The sequence below is a fragment of the Actinia tenebrosa genome, unplaced genomic scaffold (assembly GCF_029948245.1).
Source record: "Actinia tenebrosa isolate PJP-AT-01 unplaced genomic scaffold, QUT_ActTen_1.0 PGA_scaffold3__52_contigs__length_22856419, whole genome shotgun sequence".
Taxonomy (NCBI): domain Eukaryota; kingdom Metazoa; phylum Cnidaria; class Anthozoa; order Actiniaria; family Actiniidae; genus Actinia; species Actinia tenebrosa.
In genome coordinates, this window is record NW_028292580.1 from 12,152,325 (window position 1) to 12,172,366 (window position 20,042).

A 20,042-nucleotide genomic window follows, 5' to 3' on the forward strand; every position below is an offset into this window, starting at 1 on the left:
CGTAGCCTCACACTGAAACCTTTGTGCGTGACAAGCGAAACATATCTCGGAAGTAGGCTATTGGCTTCTCTACTGATAAACATTCTTGGCCTTGTATAGACTGAGTGAGCTTTTCAGATCATTAGAACACTCTAGAATAAGAGCCAATCAGATCGCTTGTTCTTTATTGCTTATAACGAATATTTTTCTGGGGTAGCTACTTCATGACTTAAAATTTGTTATCCTCCACGATCATTTCCGTAGAGATTATGATGTTAATCAATGAACTGAGCCATACATGAAGTATATGTCTGAAGAGCGTAGGTGGTATCCAAATACGCAAAGAAAAAAAAAGTTGTTTTCTTGGTCGTTTGGCTCGTGTGTTTTTATCGCGCCAAAGCTGTTGTGTAAGATTACAAAGCACGAAGATAAAGCTATAAGAGGTAAAATATTGAATGTATATCAGTTTTCTCCTAAAGCTTAATTTTAGCGATATCCTGACGACAGATTATTTAACGTTCTTGTGTCGGTAAGTGTGTTGCGCAGTTTTGACGCAGTTATTTAAAAAAATATTATCATAAAATTTCAGTTGTCATAGATGTACGAATTAACAAACTAGGCACTTTCTGATCACACTGTCGAATTTTGAACGCATAGATACTACCTATATAGGACTATAGGCGATAGGTTATAGCGAGACGGAAAGGAATTATGGGCATGCAACTAAACACGTATAATTCAGACCTTTTAAAATGGTGTAGACGACTGCAAACAACACTGAATATCTCAACACTAACCTCCGTGTTCTTGAAGAGAATGAGAAGAAACACAAGTCATTCCATTTAATCTTTGAATGACCTATCGCTTATCTCCTATCTATTCTGGCTACGGCAATTTTTTGAAACAGGTATATACAGCCATATCATATATCATCGTTTAATTTTGTAGACTGAATTACTCCATCCATAATATATTTCGCATTTTATCGTTTAATTTTTTTGTGTGCAGCTCTTTGTGAATCCGAGATCACTTATAAGATCATTTAGAATGTTTTAGTTAGAGTATTCTACAACGTAAACATCAACAACTACTTTGATTGAAAATAATTTCCAATTCAAATAAACTCTCTTATCCTTTTTTTAATGAAAAATATTATAGTTTGATATGCGGGTTTAGTCTTTAAATTTTCAAAGTCGGAGTTCAACGAAGGCTTGACTTTTTGGTACGTGTCTTGTCCGTTGGTTCCAACAGCGATTATTTTGACTAGAGACATTTGGATGACTTAAATTGAGCACAGAGATATAATGAACACACCAACTCAGTGTCATGAAATATTTAGCACAGGAAGACAGGAACTACTTTGACAGAAATAGTCGATCGATCAATCGCACCAGACAATGAGATCCAAGTGGGAAGGGTTATGGTTATTGTATCAAATGACTTTAACCTTTGTACTGTACCCTCTATGTTTTAACGTTTTATAAAACAATCAATTTTAATTGCCCTATTTCACTATGACGTCACATCAAAACAACCTATTGTTTAAACGCAAAGGATCATGGTCGCCGGAGGGGGTCAAATCAATGCAAATTCACCGAAACTTGTTCTAAAACCCGTATCAATCCGCGAAGAGAAGTAGAATAGCCAGCAAACGCTCAGAATATTTTTTAGTACATATTAATACATATTATATTTGAAAACCAGGCCATTTTAGATTTAACTGTTTCGCTAGGAGCAAATTTTGTTGATTTTTCTATTGGATTTGGCGATTCTATCCCCCACATAAACAAGCAGTGACGTCATAGTAAAATAGGGCAATTTCAAATATGCTCTGCGTGTTCGTTGTCAGTTCTCTTTCAATTTCGGAAGAACCAACGCATATACATTTTATTGTACTCTGAAACAATCTTTAGGATCATCAAAGTCAGAGCTAGCTTACGTTCTCTCGAAAATTATACCGACTGGACGCAGGCTAAGTCAGGGCGCGAAAAAAAGAAATCAAAAGTAACCCATGGTAAGCTCGTGAAGCTTTTTGAGTACCAATGAACTAAGATGATAACAAATGACACTTGGTGACTCATTTCATTGAGGGTATTGTGACCCGAGTAAGGCGATAGTCGGAGTTATGTTTTGTGCAAACAAACTGTTGTCTTTATCAATTGAATTATTGGCTTCTGATTGGCTACAATCCTTTTTTTCCGATTTCTGGTTACGAATTTTTTCTACGATTGAGATTGTCTGGACCGAGTCTAATCGATCCAATATATGACAAACCAGGCTGTTTTCGGATTCTTCTTCCAACTTAAACTCTTCGAATAAGAAGAGAGAGAACTAACAAACTCTACTCATATGTGATACTGATTTCAGGAATCGAATCCGAACTCCAGACACGAGAGGCGAGTGTATTACCTCTACACCAACCTTGATTCCGAGACTGTCACTGTGAGAATTCACCACCTGCGTTATATCGGTTTACTGGTCAAACACAAAGTATTTCAGTCAACCGAGGATGGGAACCGAGGATTCAAGGTTTAAATTTTAAAACTATACCTTGCAGCCTCTAATGCTTTGAGGGCCACAGGTTTATTACCTTCGTAGGTATTTAAAACAACCCTAGGTAAAAAATAAATAAATAGTCTACCGTCTATTCATCTAGCTTGTGCGGTTTGACCAGTGAACCGATGTATGGAAGGTGGCGGAATGGCTTCTAGTTTTAACTGTCCGAAGTTCAAAAGCAAAAATAAAAATCATAAAGACGTTTCATTTTCCTACCATAGGTATAACATTTAGTTCATTATTACATTTTTTCCGTATATTTTTTTAAATATTACGTTCATTATACCTCGTAAAGTCCTCGGCATGTATTCGGTATATCAAGTTCTCCAGCTCGATCATTATTGCTTCAATCAGGGGGTCCAACGCTGTATTGATCAAAGACAACATTTCCTGTACAAATGAACACATTTACCATCAGCCATAATATTGGAAATAGAATGGTCACTTCTCACCCCCCCTTCCCCCCCCCCCCCACCCCAAAAACAACCTAACTTATTTCACTAAACATTGTAGAATCCATATTATTAGATTGTCGATCTTTTCTGTGCAAACTGCACAGCCAAAAAAACCTTGAATTATTGCCAGCAAGTTTATGCAATCTTTGGCGCGAAACTTTCAATGGTAAAACTGGTCGAAATAAGATACATAACCAATTTGTAAATAATCTTATTCATTTTCAATGAAATATGTCATTAATCAGCCAAAAATCTTTCTAAAAAAACCCAGCTTATGCTTATAAATATTTAAGGTTACGCAACTCCTTTTCCGCCAAAAAAATCTCCCTGGCAATTAAAGGCCAAGCTGAAATTTGTAATAAAAGAAATCTACTTCACTTCAGTTAAGCTTTGACATCGCGGGTCAAAATACACTTCATGTTCGAGACTTCAAGATATCCATAACAACTTAGACAGAATTTAGTGTTACGATAAAAGATTAACATCAAAATGTCCTTGTTGCTTTTTCTTGGATCACGACGCGCGTGCAAGCCAATGATATGGAAAACAAACAAGAGGAAATAGCGGGAAAACAATAAATAGTAAGTTTCGGTGAAAAAAAACCCGATCTAATTTTGTGTTTTTTTTTAAGAAACTACAACCACAAAAGCTATCGATAAGGAAATTACTGCTAAAACGACAAGTGAGAGCTCATATTGACTTATTAAACGCGGTAAGACTCAAATCAAATGCGATAAATATCACCGTATCGGCGACTCTTACGACAAAAAAGAACATTTGATTAGTACCTTTCATATGGCGATGCATGCTATTTGATGGAGGGGATAATGTCACACTCCCTTTAATTAATCATATCAAACAGCTTGGATGAAAGTCAACAGAAAAGACCAGGAAAAACGGCTTGGAGATGTTGGCTCGAATTAACGACTGACAACCAGAACCGCCAACTATTCATATAACAATAAATTATTATTTGTCTATCCAAAGCCCGTTCCCAAGTTATTTAGGTTGTTAGATTAAGGGATTATTTCAATATTCATAGAGGGGAAATTTGCAATTCAAAGTAGTTGTACTTCAGGTTTTTAGCACAATACAAATTGATCGACGACTGAAGACAAGTGTGGGTTTTTTCCCCATAGATGTTCAGTTTTTTACCACAAAATATAGACAACGAAAAAGACCTGGAATGAACTTTTTTGGAAAGATTAGAAACATAGCTGGTGAAGAGGCTAAGAGAGCTTATCGTTAAATTTTGAATTGAATCGCTGAAACAGTAAGCTGGGGTATAGTACTTGTTTTGATTTGTACGTCCGCAATGTAGTATTAAATATTATTTTGAATTTGTGAAGTAAGTGATGGTTTTATCAAAGCAGTGAGGTCGGATTTAACGAGTTGTCTGGAATATTTTCCTTATTGATTTTCCCTTTCTTTCTCGACAGGAACAACGAAGGAAGACGTTTTACTTGAAATACGCCAGGAAAAGATGTTTTTAGGAGCACCTAGGAGGGCAAGATCGGCGTCAACACAAAATGGACAACGAGGTAAAGCGCTAAAAAATAAAAACAAAACGTATAGCCTACTTGGCTTATAATAGACTTATGAAGTAGTAAAAAATAGCAAAACCAATACATACACCCTCGTGTTTATTAGCAGTCATGGTGTGACAACTATAAAAACACACTTTTGGAAATTAAAACCAAGTTATCTCTGTAGAATATAAAACAGGGGGAATTTCCAGTAAAACCCATTGAATAGAAGATATATTGACGTCACAATGGGGTTTCAATCAAAAGACCTACAGACTTTAGTGATAAAAGGATTGAGGAAAACAATTAAAAATAGAAGCAAACATCGAAAAAATGTTATACACTTCTTTCGTTTTTTATTCTTATTTTTAATTTTATCTCGTTTGCTTATTTTGTTTGCGTTTTGCATCTAAACATAAAATAATCAAAATTCTCCTATTCTTTCAAAAAAACAAAAAAAAAAAAAAAAACAAAAAAAAACGACGGGACTTCGTTAGTCTTGTTATACTCAACAGTTTTTTTAAATAGAAAAAAATTCTTTTAGGGGTTAAATTAAATGTCTTGTCCATTTACTGTTATGAAAAACGTTACAATTAGAGTTTAAAAAAATTACTTTTAAAGAAGCAATAGTTAGCATATTCATAGAAAAAGAAATCAATTAAACTTTGTTCACGATGTAATGAATTTTTTTAGTTGTAAATCAAAAGGTATTGAAGTCGGTTTATGAAAAAAAATTCAAGGAAGCTTATTCAGTGAATTTCAAAGGAAACGGCCTTTCAAAGCAGCCTAGATTTTATGTATACCATTCAGTTGAAGGTTTCACTTTAAAAATATGTTCCAGGACAGCTTATCCAGTGTAATTCAAAAGGAAACCCTTTCAATGCAGCCCAGAATCTTTTATATACAGAATATTTAAGATTCAAAGAAGCCCTTTCAATGCACATATGGGTGAGATAATACAATTCAAATAAGGCAATTTTCTATATAAGCCATTTTGATTGAAAGAAGCTTCAATTCCCTTTCATAGTGCGTATGTATTTTGTATTTCAAATAAGCTTTCGCAGTTCATGTGTCAAAGTCTTAGAAAAGGGACTCCAACGCAATTTAGGAAAGCCCATTTAGTGCTTACAATTTTGGAAGAAGCAATTTTGATGTCGTTTATATTCAAGACTAGTAGTTATTTTTCAGTGAAAGTAAAATTTATGTACAAGGAATAAAACTGCTGTTAGTGATGCTGGAAAAACATCTGTTTGCAGTAATTAAATTTCATGGTCTTTTTTCCTCATTGGACACAAACTTTTATGTTAAAAGACTTTTAATAAGATCCTGATCAGAGGTTAAACTTTCGAAGGTGGGTGGGAAATTATACGACTACACGTTTCATCGGTAATTAAAATCAAGGTCATTTTGTATTTCTTGTTTGCTTGAAGAACTTCCCACGAAGACAAGTCCAATATCAGAAACATTATGTCAAAAGAGCTTGTGTACTGTACGTCTAATCACTCGATTGCTAGTTTGCTGTCCGATTCAAGTAATTAATTTTCCAAAATTCATGACTAATATATTAATAACACGACTTTAATGAGTCCTATTGAAATCAAAACAAGCTTGAACAATCCTCGTTTTACACGGCTCTAATTCATTGACTAGGAATTTAAGGTTTTTATTTGCTTGTTTTTGTTTTGTTTTTGTTTTTGTCTTTTGTTTTTGTTTTTTGTTTTTACTTTTTGATTGCGTTAAAGGTTAAGTCACTACTAATAGGTTTTCATTGGAAGCTGTAAATCATTTGGCAATCAACCTCAAAATCCAAAGAAAAATAATCTATGGCATGATTTAGGTGAAATTGCTTGGAAAAGCTCTTCATAATAGAGCATGCGCATGTTACGTCATTGCCGCCATCTTGGTTGACAAAAAAAAGCATTCCTCATTAGCTTTTCTTGTTTGATCAACCAACATGGCGGTTGTTAATTGATTATTCATATCTCAAGAGATTTTGAGTCACATGGTTGCACACACTGTATGGGATAAGATGTGGATTTCAATGTTACCAAGTATATTAGGCCCTGTCCACACTATGCCGAATAAATTTGAATCCGAATTTTTATTTATTCCGTTAGGCCTACCGTCCACACTAGTCCGGGCGAATCCGGAACAATTCTTCACCGAAAACGAATTTTCGAAATGGAACCGAATAAATAAAAATTCGGATTCAAATTTATCCGGCATAGTGTGGACGGGGCCTTAATATATAAGATTTTTTAAAAAGATGTAAAGTTTGAAGGCAAAACATCCCTAAACGACTAGACCGAATCAGCTAGATCACAATTTTCAATTTCCATTTATCGAGCAATGATATTCCCATTCATTTGGGCCAAGAATGAACCCTTTTCAAAAGTACCGTGGTTGCAAGGCTAACGTGGAAATACAAAAGAAATCGCACTTTTTCTCGATGGAATTTGTGGAATTTCTTTAGTATTTTCAAGTTATTTTCGCATACAAGACAATTTTAAGAAGGGTGCCATCCCATTCGCGATTCTCTTGCATCTACTTTTCTAGTATTTTTCGTCCTAATACAATTATTTATTCATAAATCACCAAAGAGGCAATCAATGCGTTGTCCATTGGCTTTAAGTTTTGGTAAAACATGCGAATGCAGACAACTTTTTTTCAGTTGCTTCCATCACGTCTATCGCAGTTGTATCTTAACTTCAAACTAGAGAAAGCCTATACTCTTCACTTTTTAAGCCCCGTTTACACTGGCGATTTGTGCAGCGATTTGTGCAGCGATTTGTGCAGCGATTTGTGCAGCGATTTGTGCAGCGATTTGTGCAGCGATTTGTGCAGCGATTTGTGCAGCGATTTGTGCAGCGATTTGTGCAGCGATTTGTGCAGCGATTTGTGTGGCAATTTTCGGAAATATGAAATATTTTTCCTTCAAAAGAGACATTCGTCTAGGAAAATCTTGGTATCCCGAAAAAAGTACATTTTTTACCATTATTTATTATGGACAAAATCGCAAAAAAATCGCAGCAAAAATCGCTGGTGTAAAGGGGGCTTTAAGACGTGTTTTTGAATTATTACTTTTTTACATTAGATTATCTATATTGGACAGCATGGTAACTCCTATGTCATAGCACGGAATCTACTTTATCTACTTTGATAACCCATCTCTAGTGGAAATAGACTAGTAACTTAGCAATATTAGTCTCATAGCTTTAGTTTTCAATCGTTTTGCTGTAATAACCTCAAGAATACTTGACCACGAGGTTAGGGACTTAACTGCCAAAGAAAATGATGAAGATGTACAGGATTGATAGGATAATGTCAAGTTTTGGGAATCGTTTTCTGGTTTAGGTTTACTGCGTAGGAGTTCGATGGCAAACGCTCTTAACTATTACTGAGGTGATCAGTAAAAAGCAGAGAGAATCGAGTAAACAGAAAAGATAGCGAACGCTACCATAAGCCTTAAACAAATTCGCTGGTAAATATGATTAAATGAATAAAAGAAAAGAACAAAATTAGTGATTTATTGTTGATAATTAAACAAACAGATAAAGAAATGGATGGATGAAGAAACAAAATGAGCAATGAATGAAAGAATACGAACCAACCAACCAACCATCGAAAAAACGAACGAACGAACGAATGAACAAACAAACGAACGAACAAACGAACGAATGAACGAATAAATGAATGGATGAATGAATGAATGAATGAACGAACCAACGAACCAACGGACGAGCCAACGAAAAAACAAACGAACGAACGAATGAACAAACGAACGAACGAACAAACGAACGAATGAACGAATAAATGAATGGATGAATGAATGAATGGAATAAATAAATGAACATATAAAAATGTGGTCAGTCTATCTATAAGCCGCACATAACATACTAATTAAGACGAATATAAATGATGGATGAACAATTGACTGGATGAATATATGCATGGGCTGAATGCGTATATAAAGTGAATAAATTTGTCCATCCATTCATTCATTTAGACATGCATTGATTCATTTGTACATTCGTTCAATCCATCTTTCTTTCGATCATTCATTTGTAACTTATTAAAATAATTATATCTTACGTAAAAATACGGCTGTCAGAGAGAAACTCATGACTTTGAGAAAGTCATACTAGACGTTGAATACATCACTATTTGTAAACAAAATTTGAATAAAAAACGTAAAAGAAAAATACTTCCAAGAATATCTCGAATATCTTATCGAGAAATTGTTTTCGCGGAACGTCTTTGGAGCATCAGTTGATTTTTGCACATATTCATACAACTTTTAAACTGACTTCCTCTTGAAATCACGCTCAAAATACAAGAGATATAAGATAAAAATTTAAGAGATAAAGCGACTTTTTTTTTAGGAAGAGAGAAAAAACCGTAATGAATTTAAATCCCCAAAAAGCAGCAAGACTGTGTAAAGATTTAATAGAGAGGTTTAAGTCAAGCTAATCGAGAAGTATTGCAATTAGGTCCACAGTTGTTTTGATTCTCAAAGCAATGAGCTATCCCATGGCTACGGGTTGACAGATCCACAGTTAAATTGGATGAGTGAATAAATTAGCCAAATATCGACATATGCTTTCACTATTGGGCTTGCTAAAGATGGTGTTATATTGGTTCACAAGAGAACCACTGTAGACGTTTCAATAACAGATCGTTTTACACAGGTAAAGTCACAAATTAAGTGCTATTATTTTTTCTTATCTTCTTTCAGTTACCTTGAAGTTATTTTGTAGAATATTCGCAAAGCAAAAGAGCCTATATGATAAAATAAAAGCGCGGGACCGCCGTAGTGTAATTATTTCAAGCTTTAGACAAGGTAGTGGACCTACGAAATGTTTTGTACAGTAAAATTTAGAATCTAGGGTAAGAAGATGAAAAACGTCAAGACCGAGTAACTAAAATGATTCAGTTTGAATTCATGGTCTCTCCTTTGACTAACGTAAAGACCGGAGTAAAGGGTCAGTATAGCAAATAGATTAAAACTAGCTATATTAATAGTATTGTATGTTTTGTAATACGATATATGTGGGGGGGGAAATTGGAATTTAGTTAGTGGTGACGAAAAAAAAAAAAAAAAAAAAAAAAAGAAGAAGAAGAAGAAGGAAAAAAAAAAGAATCCGTAAGAATTATTAAAGAATATCGAACACAAACATGTAACAAAGATACAAAAACCAAAATGCTCAGTCATGTTTCCTCTTCGAAAAAAAATTTTTTATATGCCAGAGACCAACTTTATTATACAAACTGTGTATTTAGTGACTAATGTAATTGGTAATTATGAGGAAAAGAAAAAGACGAATGACGCGGACACGCGAGAAAAATCACCGGTTCTCATAAAGTAGATATGAAGTGAGTTTAAGGTAAAACGCACAAATATTATGATTCGAGTAAGGGTTTTTTTTTGATAATGGATTTCAGGGTTGCTATAATGTTGCAGCCCGTAGAACGTCATTGTAGTAAGAAAATAATTAAGCAGCTCTGACTGTTAAACTCTTTAAATTGCCAAAATAGTCAATGTGACGAGTTCTTGAAAGACTAGATGAGCTGGTAGGTAGGAAAAATGAAATTTGAAGAGAAATATTCTAGTAAATGTTATTAGTCCTAAGTTATTCGACACTTAAGCTCAAAAATGTATTTCCTGTTTTTGTATTTGAAGTTTTTATGGCAAAAACTAATGAATTGAAAACTAGACGACTCAAAATTGAATGATAACGTGATGTTTTGGAAAAAGAAAATTCTAGTCTGTGTTTGGGGTCGTTTATCACGTTATGTAGCATTGGATAGAAAACAAAAAACCGAAATTTTTTCAAAGGATTTGTGACGATTTTTCTAGCGTAAGTCGAAAATTGCAGCAATTTTTATAAATCATTAATGAATGCGTGAAATATCGGTTGTTAGAGAGTTAAAAAATGGGATATTTATGAATGTCACGGACTGCGGTATAGTTTTAAATCGGCTATAGTTTTAAATCGGCTAGCGCTATAGCTGAAAATTAACAGTTTTCGAAAAGCAAATACAACAAAAATTTAATTCTTAGGCTTTGAAAATATAAAGCTCAAACCCAAGCACATAATTGCACAAACAAAAACTAATAGTTTTTTCTCCAATTAACTTCTTTTTTTATCGTAATTTTTAGCTTATTGAGGTAATTAGACATCCAGAGAAAGAAATGCAAAGCTACATACAAATGTACTGTTAGGGTTTGTTTTGTCTAATGCCTATATGTAGAATATGTCATAAAAAGAAAGAAAAAAACACACACACACGAGCTTATCGATCAAGTTAATTTATTCATGGTTGAGCTAAATGAAAGGTTGTCATAGCAATAGACACAAGTTGTTCTTTATCATTTAACGTAAGCCTATTACCATAGGCTACAACGTAAACTTGGTTTTGTCAGACCTGATTTCGCGTGACTGTTAAATGTCTTTTCTATGAACCCATAAGAAGGGTATACTTGAAAAACTATCTAATCACGGAGCGTGAATACGGAAAGCCGCTGACGGAAAAGGATCTTCGCAAAAATAAGATTTTTTTTAGTATTAAAAAAACACCAAAACCTTCGTCGACAATACAGCTTCCTAGAAAAAACCTTGCTAATGCGTTTTTGAACGTCGAAAAGTAAAAATAATAAGCAGAATCATTTCGCGCGTCCGCTTTTCGCATCCGCCATTTTTTCGAGCAAGCGCAGTGCAGCATTCCTCGTTAATCACATAAGTAGGATGCCGGAGAAGAAAACGGTTAAAAATATTCTATAAAGTTTGAAAATATGCACACGAAGCTTTGCTTACCTCTAAAGCTGCCTGTACTGCGTCTACAGCTATGTCTGGGGGATTTTTCAAACCATCTACAATCTAAGACGAAAAAAGACAATGTTTTAGGTTGACAGTTCGATGTTGGTGGGAATATAAAATGTGCGTCTGTGCAAGTCAATGTTTCGCTAACGTTCCAATCTCATGCACATGCAGACCCTTTATCGTTATGTCGAGCATAAGCAGTAAGAAATGAAGGCTCTGGGTACGAGATAGCTAACGTTCCTATGTTACAAAATACAAGATATAGAAATACCGTGACCATACATCTATTTCACCCCGGACTGCTCTCAGTCTGACCTCTAGCTCAGCTGGTAGAGCATCGGTACTACAAGGTCGGAAGGTCAGAAATTAATTTTTCCGAATTTATTTCCAAGGGTCTTTCGCCCGGAATAACCTCGTTCCCAAGCACTATAACTTATCTATATTTCTATATCTTGTATTTCATAAGTGCTACGCGGTCCACATATTCTCATCTGTTACAAAATATTTTCTGACGTAATGTTTCTTATTAAAGTCTAAAATGATTTCTTAACTTTTTTCTTTTTGCTTTATTTGTATACTTTTCAATAATAATAATATGATGATGATGATAATATATGATGATGACGATGATAAAATTGGATGATGGTGATGGTGATGATGATGATGATATATGATGATGATGATAATAATATATGATGACTGGGAATCAATAAATTTTGGTCACCTTGGAAACAGCTTGATACAACTGAAAAAGACTGTTTACAGTTGCAGCGCTTCTCTGTTGCCCGCTAGACACCTGACCACGCACTTGACTGGCTTCTGGTGCACTTGGGAGCTAGAATGATATATGTGCGTCAGTAATCATTATTCATTTTGGTCATTTATGATGTTATTCGTATTCTTTTCCCTTCAAGTAGATTACTAAAGCAGGGGTTCTTAGTTGGTTCTGGAGGAAATTGGGAATAGCCAATGTGCACAAGCACGAATCTCTAGCACAAAGCATGATGGGAAACCGAGTACTACACAAATTAGAACAAAGAAATCAATAGAATTATCAGGGAAAAATTACTCTTTTATTTTCGTCTGTTGAAATACTTACAGTTTCGTAGAAAATGTCGGAGGAAAAATTGTCAGAGGATTTTTAGAGGAGCTGAAAATCCGTAAGTACTCGGTTTCCCACCATGCTTTGTGCTAGAAATTCGTGCTCGTGCACATTGGCTATTGGCATGTGAGCCGTGTCAACAGCCCTTACAGCACGACGAAATGTAGCTCAATTTGTAGGACATAACAATAGGTTTCTAGTTTTCAGGAGGTTTTGAAATTCTTTTGTTTTGTCCTCCAAATAAGCCTGAAGCAAGATGACGTTTTACCCCCGACTCTATACCATAATAGTTTTTAAAATTCTTTCATATTAAAATTTTTGATTCCTTAGAGAATACAGGAACAATAGTCATAATTAAAGAACAAAAGCAATGTGAAAAGGATTATGGTCTAGAGACGGGGGTAAAACGTCATCTCGCTTCAAGCTTATGAGCTGCTTTAACGTCACATACAAAGGGTCAATACAGGGGCCTTTTTCATGAAAAAAAAAAAAAGTATTTAAATAGATATGAATACATCATGTAAACAAATGGTTCCTCTTATATTTACAGGTCGAGCGAGTACCATTCAACAAATGACAGGAAATGAAGCCGACCCACACAATGTCCTTCGTAGCAGTTCGGGCCCGGCTCAAAACACAGCCAGCTCAAAACGCTTCCTTAAATTACAGAAACGAACAAAGACTCTTCTTTACAGACTATTACTCTTAGGAATATACACTACGACTGGTGCGGCGGTATTCCACGTTATAGAGTCGGGCAATGAAGACGAGAAAAACTTTTGTCACAATGAAGGAGATTCAGAAGTGGAACTAGAAATGGCCAAGAAATTTAATGTCTCAATGAAGGAAGTTCGAACGATCGTTGAAGATTTGTGTGCGATGTTTGAGGCGTCTCACAGGTGTAAATACAGCCATAATGACTGGAGTTATTACCAATCGCTGTACTTTGTCGGCAGTGTGACTACCACTATAGGTAAGAAATCCTTCTAGTATCTCTAGAGGAGTGTCCCGGGGTGAAATCCCGCACAGGTTTAAAAAATTCTGGAATTACTATCCATTAAGTTTGCCGACAGTGAAACTATGCTTCTACAAGTTAATATATCGGGAAGAGGGATGCGGGGAACCTGTGTGTAAATTTCCGTATAGCTTTAAAAATGTCTTGAGAGGGTGCCCAATCAACACCAGCATGCACCCCGGCTTCATATGTATCCAACAAATACCACAAGTCCCTGCGTGTTTGCTATACTGTGAAATCTGACACGCCAAAACGGGTGACTTTATTACAAAGGCTCTGTTTACTTAAATTAGTCGTTAAAAAATCGTTAAAAAAGTCGTTAAAAAATGAAAAAGTATTCTTACTAACTCTTTAGTCCGTTGGCATACCGACTCGTGGCTAACCCGATAAAAAATATTGCCTTAAGAAGAAAAGTTAAGATTAATTGAGAACTACATTAATCAAGTAATATCTAGTAACCTTTAGTTGCCAAGAGACTTGTAAGACATACAAATAATTTAATGAGATAAAAAGTTAATGACGTATGTACAGAAAGTACTTTCGCGGCCGTGGTTTGTTTTAGCTATCCAATTTATTCATATGATTCGCCTTCCCCTCGTATTTTATAATATTTAAACCGTTCCTAGATTCCTAGACTGACAGCTTCCAAGACTCAGACATATTCAGCAAAGATGACGCTTAATTCTCATAACGACGGCGGCGCTACCAATATATTTTTTCATGCACGCCCCATTGTCTTCATCAGGACATCATCATTTGTAACTTCTTGACGTCTTAATGACAACGCCAGTCATGAAGACGACGGCGCGAGGCAAAAAAAAAAAAAAAAAAAAAAAAAAGCCCGCTTTTTAGTTTCATTCCATCTCGACTTCGCTCAGTCACTGATCGTTTTTTCCCCTTCGGGCATCTTTCTTGAACAGACCACTGGTTCTGATTAATTTTGGTCGCGTTTGCAATGGTGTTGCTAAGTTTATAGTGGATAAACTATTCCATTGGGTACTTTATAAGCTATAGCCGGAGAGGCTTTCAGCACTGAACATTCATTACCTTTAGTATTTTGAAGATGAAATAATATTCGCAAGAAACAAAAGTAAAAATCAATTAAGCCAAATGCACTCAATAAGCGCCCCCAGGTACTTCCTTTTCCAAGGGGTCTCTCGTTAATAATGAAATCAAAACTTGAAAGCCGCATGAAAACTAAGAAATCGTCCGCGTTTTCCTTTTATCTCGCTGCGTTCTTGGGTTCTTCATCGGTAATTGCAAACTTAAATGTTAAACAACTTCTTAAATTATTTTCCCTTTTCTAGTCCAGCGGAGCCCAAAAGGGACGCATGTTCACTCCGTGGCTCATAACCAATCTCTTTCCCAGAGCGTGCGTTATTCGTGTTCAGCACCGACAAACCGTTCTCAGCTGTTCAAGACCAATGCCGGCTCTGCAAACGAAATTCCGCGTTTTAAGTGATGATTAAATGTTCTAATTTTCTTGTGTTTTCTTAGGGTATGGCCACTTGGCACCCAAGACACAGCCTGGCCGATTGTTTTTGATATTTTTCGCATTCTTTGGAATTCCAATCAACCTCTTAACACTTCAGTCTATTGGCGAACACATTAATCTTTGTTTTCATTGCCTGATCACGTGTGTGGAGAAAAAACTCTTCAAGAACAGCACAGTTCGTCACGAACACATCAAGACTTTTATCCTCAGCGTAGTTCTAATGATCTTAATCCTTCCCATTGGAGGGATAATGTACTACTTTTCGGAGAGAGAAAAAGGCTGGTCCTTTTTGGATAGTGTTTATTACACGTTCGTAGCTTTGAGCACTATTGGATTTGGGGACCTGGTACCGAATGAAGGCAAGGAGCCCAAATCGACCTATGAACGAGTCATGTGGTGCGTGAGGTTAATGTTCATAGGACTTGGTCTTTCGCTCGTCTCTAGCGTATTTACATCGATCAGCAGTGCGACTAAACAAATCAAATCGGCTTATATGAGCAAAAAAGGTGAGTTGTGACGTCACTGCCGCCATCTTTAATAACGTCATATTTTCTGTTACATTCTTGAGAACGGGGATCCAGCCCATGACCAAAACGGTGTAACATTACGGTAAGATAAATATTCAACAGCAACCGTGCCGTCTCTTGAAAGTTCGAACATGCTACTCAGTCCTGTTATGTGTTATTCTTTCTCTCTTTTCTTGTATGTAGATCATAGAAATGGACGTCCAACTTCTGTCTGAACCCCTATTGCTGCTCATCTTTCTTTTTTTTCCATCTCTTCAGGTCAGTTGGTTGTTGAGGTGCTGGGTCTAGCTTCTCAATGTATTCTTCACCTCTCAGTCTATTTCTCATGCATAAATTCTTCTTAAATCTTTGCATAATAATAAATAACAATAATAAACTCTTTATTTACTGAGGGTAGCACTAAATAGCAATATGCTATCCCTGACCTGTTCCTGATATTTAACCCTTTAACTACAAAATTTATCTTTCTTCGTAGGAAAATATCATATCAATCAAATGAACCCAAACAAGCCTTCTTACGACTGCAGCACCAAACAATGTTTTCTTAATTTCAAAGAACTGCTTTGCAACACTAACGTGGAAAACACTTCAGGTAATACAGTCAGCCCGCAACGAGAGGCGTATTCAGTTTTTGAGGACACAATATCGACGACCTCAACTAGTTTAAATCCGTCACACACCCACGTGGGCCTTAGCAACGAAGATTACGTGCAAGAGCACGTAAACGCTTTAACGAATAACGTCAGGTACAGGAGTATTTCGATGGCCTTTGGTCCCACGAGTCTGGGTATCGACTTAGATACAAACTCGTGTATTTTAATGGTAGATCGAACAAACAGTAACAGTATTCACACCTCACGAGATGTGAACAATTCCGATCATCCTACGAAGGGCTCCGATCATCCTACGAAGGACTCCCGAACAGAAATAAATGGCGCCGGTATCCTAGGTAACCATAAGAAAACAGAAACCGAAGATCCTGATAGGATGAATAAATCACGTGATAGCACGTGGACAAATAATGAAATGACAGCAGCGTCAAATGAAGACGCAATAAAACAACTCGATAATAAAGATTGATGATAAAATGTTGATCAACACATCTATCAAAATGTTGGAAGTCAAAAACTATCCTTTTGTCGAATCGATATCATTGGGTTTGATTGTGACGTCATAACCGTGGTGTTTGACGACCCAATAAAAAGCTTTTTGCTAAGCTCCTCTAACCGAGCCATGCCATTTTGCATATTCCGAAATAAAAAATATGTTCTTAAAAAACATTGTTGTAAGACGAGAACTAATGCAAATGAAAAAAAAAAAAGAAACGAAAGTGTCAAACAAGAAGCGTGTGTACTGACGTAGAAATGCCGCCGCTGCAAAATGATGGTGTCAAGAAGCCTGCGAAAATTGACCAGCGAAAAATAACATGCCTGCCATTGCAAAAAAAGGTTATGGTGCCACTAAGGCTGCGTTCATAATGTATGGCAGAGGGGGGGGAGGTGAAAATTTGAAATGTCCAGAATAATTCTTAACACCCCCCTTAAAATCATGCAAAAAAATACGATCCCCCTAAGCAAGGCTTGTAGTTTCTTCCAAAAATTGTGCATCCCCCCAATTTTTCTGATAAAAATTTGCCCACCCCCCCTTTTTCCTACCAAACTTTTCCCGATCCCCCCTCAATTTCACCTGCCCCCCCCCCCCCCCCCGCCATACATTATGAACGCAGCCTAAGCGCTTATAATCAGTTTTTTTTTGTTTGCCTGAAAATCTATAATTTCAATAGGAAAAGTGAAGCCTCAGTTTTGAAAATTTTCTCGATTCTGATTGGCCAACATTTTTCTCAGATCAGCTGAATAGTCGCCATGTTGGATACATGAACTTGACGTTTCAGCTTTAAAAAGTTAACAAAACAAAGCGAACAGTAAAATATGAATTACAAAAGTAATGGGAATCCTTTTTTCATTCTTATTGAGCCAACATATTAAATTGGAAACATTAGGTCAAAAAGGCGTAAAATATTTTCACATTGCATGACTTACCAGCTGCTCACACTTGGCTGTGTACATAGATATCGTCTTGGCAACGTTCTTGGCTACAGTGATAGTAAGACCAGCATCTACACTAGCCACGTTCAGCTCACTGTCCAACAGAAAGGAGTATTATCTAACCAATATTTTTTCAGGAACATCTCAATTAGCAAACTGGTTTTTCATCTACTTTTTTAAAAGTAAAAATCATCCTTTCAAAGTTGTTACCTTCCGATTGTCCTAGCAATGTTAGTAAGTTCTTCTTTGGGTGGAGGATTACGAGCCCCTGATGGAAACACCAAGTTAATGGAGTCAAATAGTCTTGACAGAGATCGTGACAAGTAAGCATTCTCAAAGGGAGATAGACTTTTCTTCAGTGCTTGTTCAGGACTGCAAAAAAACAAATGGATATGAAATATCAGTGGCGTCAGAATGGAATGAGAGGGCTGAAAAAGTCGATTAGTTATATTTGTTTCCTTTTCTTTTTGTTTGAAGCTGCGGTCATCAAAGCTGCATTAAGGTGGAATGGCTGCCTGTGCAAATTGCAAAAACACCCTTAAAAAGTGGGGACTGAGCCCCAAAAGGCCCACACCTAAGTATATTGCATTAAAAACAACTTTTCTAAAAATAAATTCAGTTTATTTATTTTTGACGTGAAAATGTGCGAGAGAAATTTTATTTTGTGACATTTCGAGATAACCCAAAATTCCTGAGATGCAAAAAAATTGAGGATCCTTGGAATTTGGTGGAAGCTTTCACATTAAAATGCAAATATTCATCCCTCCAGCTCTGGGAGAGACTCCCTATGCATCACAGAAAAGAAACCCTTACCTAGAATCATAGTTTTCTGTTTTCTGGAAGAGCCCAAATTGAACTTCATTGGCAGCCATTACCGAAGGCCCGTTAGTATTGGTGGTACCAAACTGTTGAAGTCTGCTCCATAAATCATTGTACAGCCTCAGAACCTTGGGGTATTCACCCTCAAAGGCTTGCTTAAGAAATGTGGAATCTAAAATATCATAGACTTTTTTAGCTTGGGCGTATTGTTTACCAATTTCAAATACTCACTAAGGGGGATTACAGTCAGGACTTGGACTCTGTGACAGTGAGGGAGGGAAGAGAGGGGACTCTAGGACGTGTGGAATCAAGTATAGTTGAAAAAGTCAAAAGGCCTTTTGCAACAAACAGTCAAGTGCTGATATTTGACTTTACTAACGCATCAATTCAGCTCAAGGTCCCTGGGGGAAGGCTCTGATGGATGGCAAACAAACTTTAAACTGCTTCGTATCTTGAAATTGAAAGTATCTTATAAGGGGAAAAAAGTATTTTTGAAAAGGTTTTGCATGAAAAATTAGTAATCCAGCAAAAAGTCTTTAAATAAAGTAAGTCCAATTTTTTTTGCTATCCATTAATGATCACATGTCAATCTATTGCAAAAAGTCAATTTTAACATCAGAAATTGCTTTGAATTTAGTAAACATGGCAGAGGTAGGCTTACAAAATTTACTTTTCCTGACTAATAGCAGTTAAGAAAACAGAAAAATTGCTTTACAAAGTGATGTCCAATAGATGTGTGCTGTTTCAAAGTACAAAATCTCATATTTTGAAATCTTTTTAAAACTTGACCATATTGTTACTGTGATCCCCCCATCCCTTACAGCTGTAATAAATGAAGAGCATGAAAAAAGTACCTCTAGCTTCTTGGGAAAACTCATCTGCTAAAATTACTGTGACTGATTTCCAGAAAGAATTAACTGAAGTGCTTCCTTCCTGTGAGAGTGATAAACAAGACAAACTGTCATGAATCAACTGCCTACTCTTGTCAATTATCTAGTATTCTCTTTCCTCTAAAGAATGAAAAAGTCATGTACAAACATGGGTTTCCATTTGTGCAGCTCTAGGAAGATCTAACCCAATTATTGGATGAATACAATAGATGAATAAGAAACAATAAACAAAACAATAGGATGAGTCGACAATGAAAACTATTGTTTGCTTTAAATTGCCCAATCTCGACAGCTCTACTTGGAGAATGCGACATTTAATACTGTTCCATTTACCTTAATTAATTCTTCCATGAAGCAGACATGAGTAACTGGGTCTCTCTTTTTGGCCAACACCTTCTGCAAATGGTAAACCTAAATAAAACGGAATGGGTGGACTGTCATGAAGGTAATATATACTTAGTATTTTCATTACATGTATGAATGGAGTTCCTGTGTTGAGAGGAGTGTGGATGTTACCAATTCTTTTACATGGTAGAGGCTCTGGAAATGAGGGGTACCTTTCGCATATGCTTAATAATGCTGGATACAGGTTGGTTCAGTATGTTCCAAAAGTATGTTAAAAAATGTTAGGGGTGCTGATTAAATCTTCTCTAACCTGAGCACATGATGAATAAATCACATCCATAAGCTTTTCCATTTGTGTCCATAATGCTGCTCTTAGTGTGGCAGTATTGGTCTGACCTGAAAAGAAAAAGCCCACAGAATTGTCATAGAAAAACCAAAGATTAAGAGTGAAAAAATATAATTCATAA

The 20,042-nt window shown here is 36.1% G+C and overlaps 2 protein-coding genes across 6 annotated transcripts in view; one reads left to right on the forward strand and one right to left on the reverse strand.

Annotated features, from left to right (window-relative positions):
- The window catches only part of LOC116301452 (conserved oligomeric Golgi complex subunit 5), a 44,478-nt gene that overhangs the window by 4,614 nt on the left and 19,822 nt on the right, over window positions 1–20,042 (reverse strand). The window contains exons 10-18 of the mRNA XM_089034828.1: window positions 19,886–19,971; window positions 19,564–19,641; window positions 19,195–19,273; window positions 18,335–18,512; window positions 17,732–17,893; window positions 17,516–17,615; window positions 12,062–12,172; window positions 11,332–11,394; window positions 2,822–2,925 (exon numbers count right to left, since the gene is read on the reverse strand). Of these exons, the coding sequence (XP_088890954.1) occupies window positions 2,822–2,925; window positions 11,332–11,394; window positions 12,062–12,172; window positions 17,516–17,615; window positions 17,732–17,893; window positions 18,335–18,512; window positions 19,195–19,273; window positions 19,564–19,641; window positions 19,886–19,971 (961 nt within the window). The remainder of the gene's footprint in view (window positions 1–2,821; window positions 2,926–11,331; window positions 11,395–12,061; window positions 12,173–17,515; window positions 17,616–17,731; window positions 17,894–18,334; window positions 18,513–19,194; window positions 19,274–19,563; window positions 19,642–19,885; window positions 19,972–20,042) is intronic.
- LOC116301453 (potassium channel subfamily K member 10) lies at window positions 313–16,697 on the forward strand. Of its 5 annotated transcripts, none has more exons than XM_031710512.2 (5): window positions 313–422; window positions 4,430–4,531; window positions 12,990–13,412; window positions 14,952–15,455; window positions 15,952–16,697. In XM_031710512.2, the coding sequence occupies exons 2-5, from the start codon at window positions 4,474–4,476 to the stop codon at window positions 16,554–16,556; spliced, it is 1,590 nt and encodes a 529-aa protein (XP_031566372.2). In that variant the 5' UTR covers window positions 313–422; window positions 4,430–4,473; the 3' UTR covers window positions 16,557–16,697. The 5 variants fall into 5 exon arrangements, with proteins under 5 accessions (XP_031566372.2, XP_031566373.2, XP_031566370.2 ...); XM_031710513.2 differs by lacking the exon at window positions 313–422 and adding an exon at window positions 619–886; XM_031710510.2 differs by lacking the exon at window positions 313–422 and adding an exon at window positions 4,072–4,273.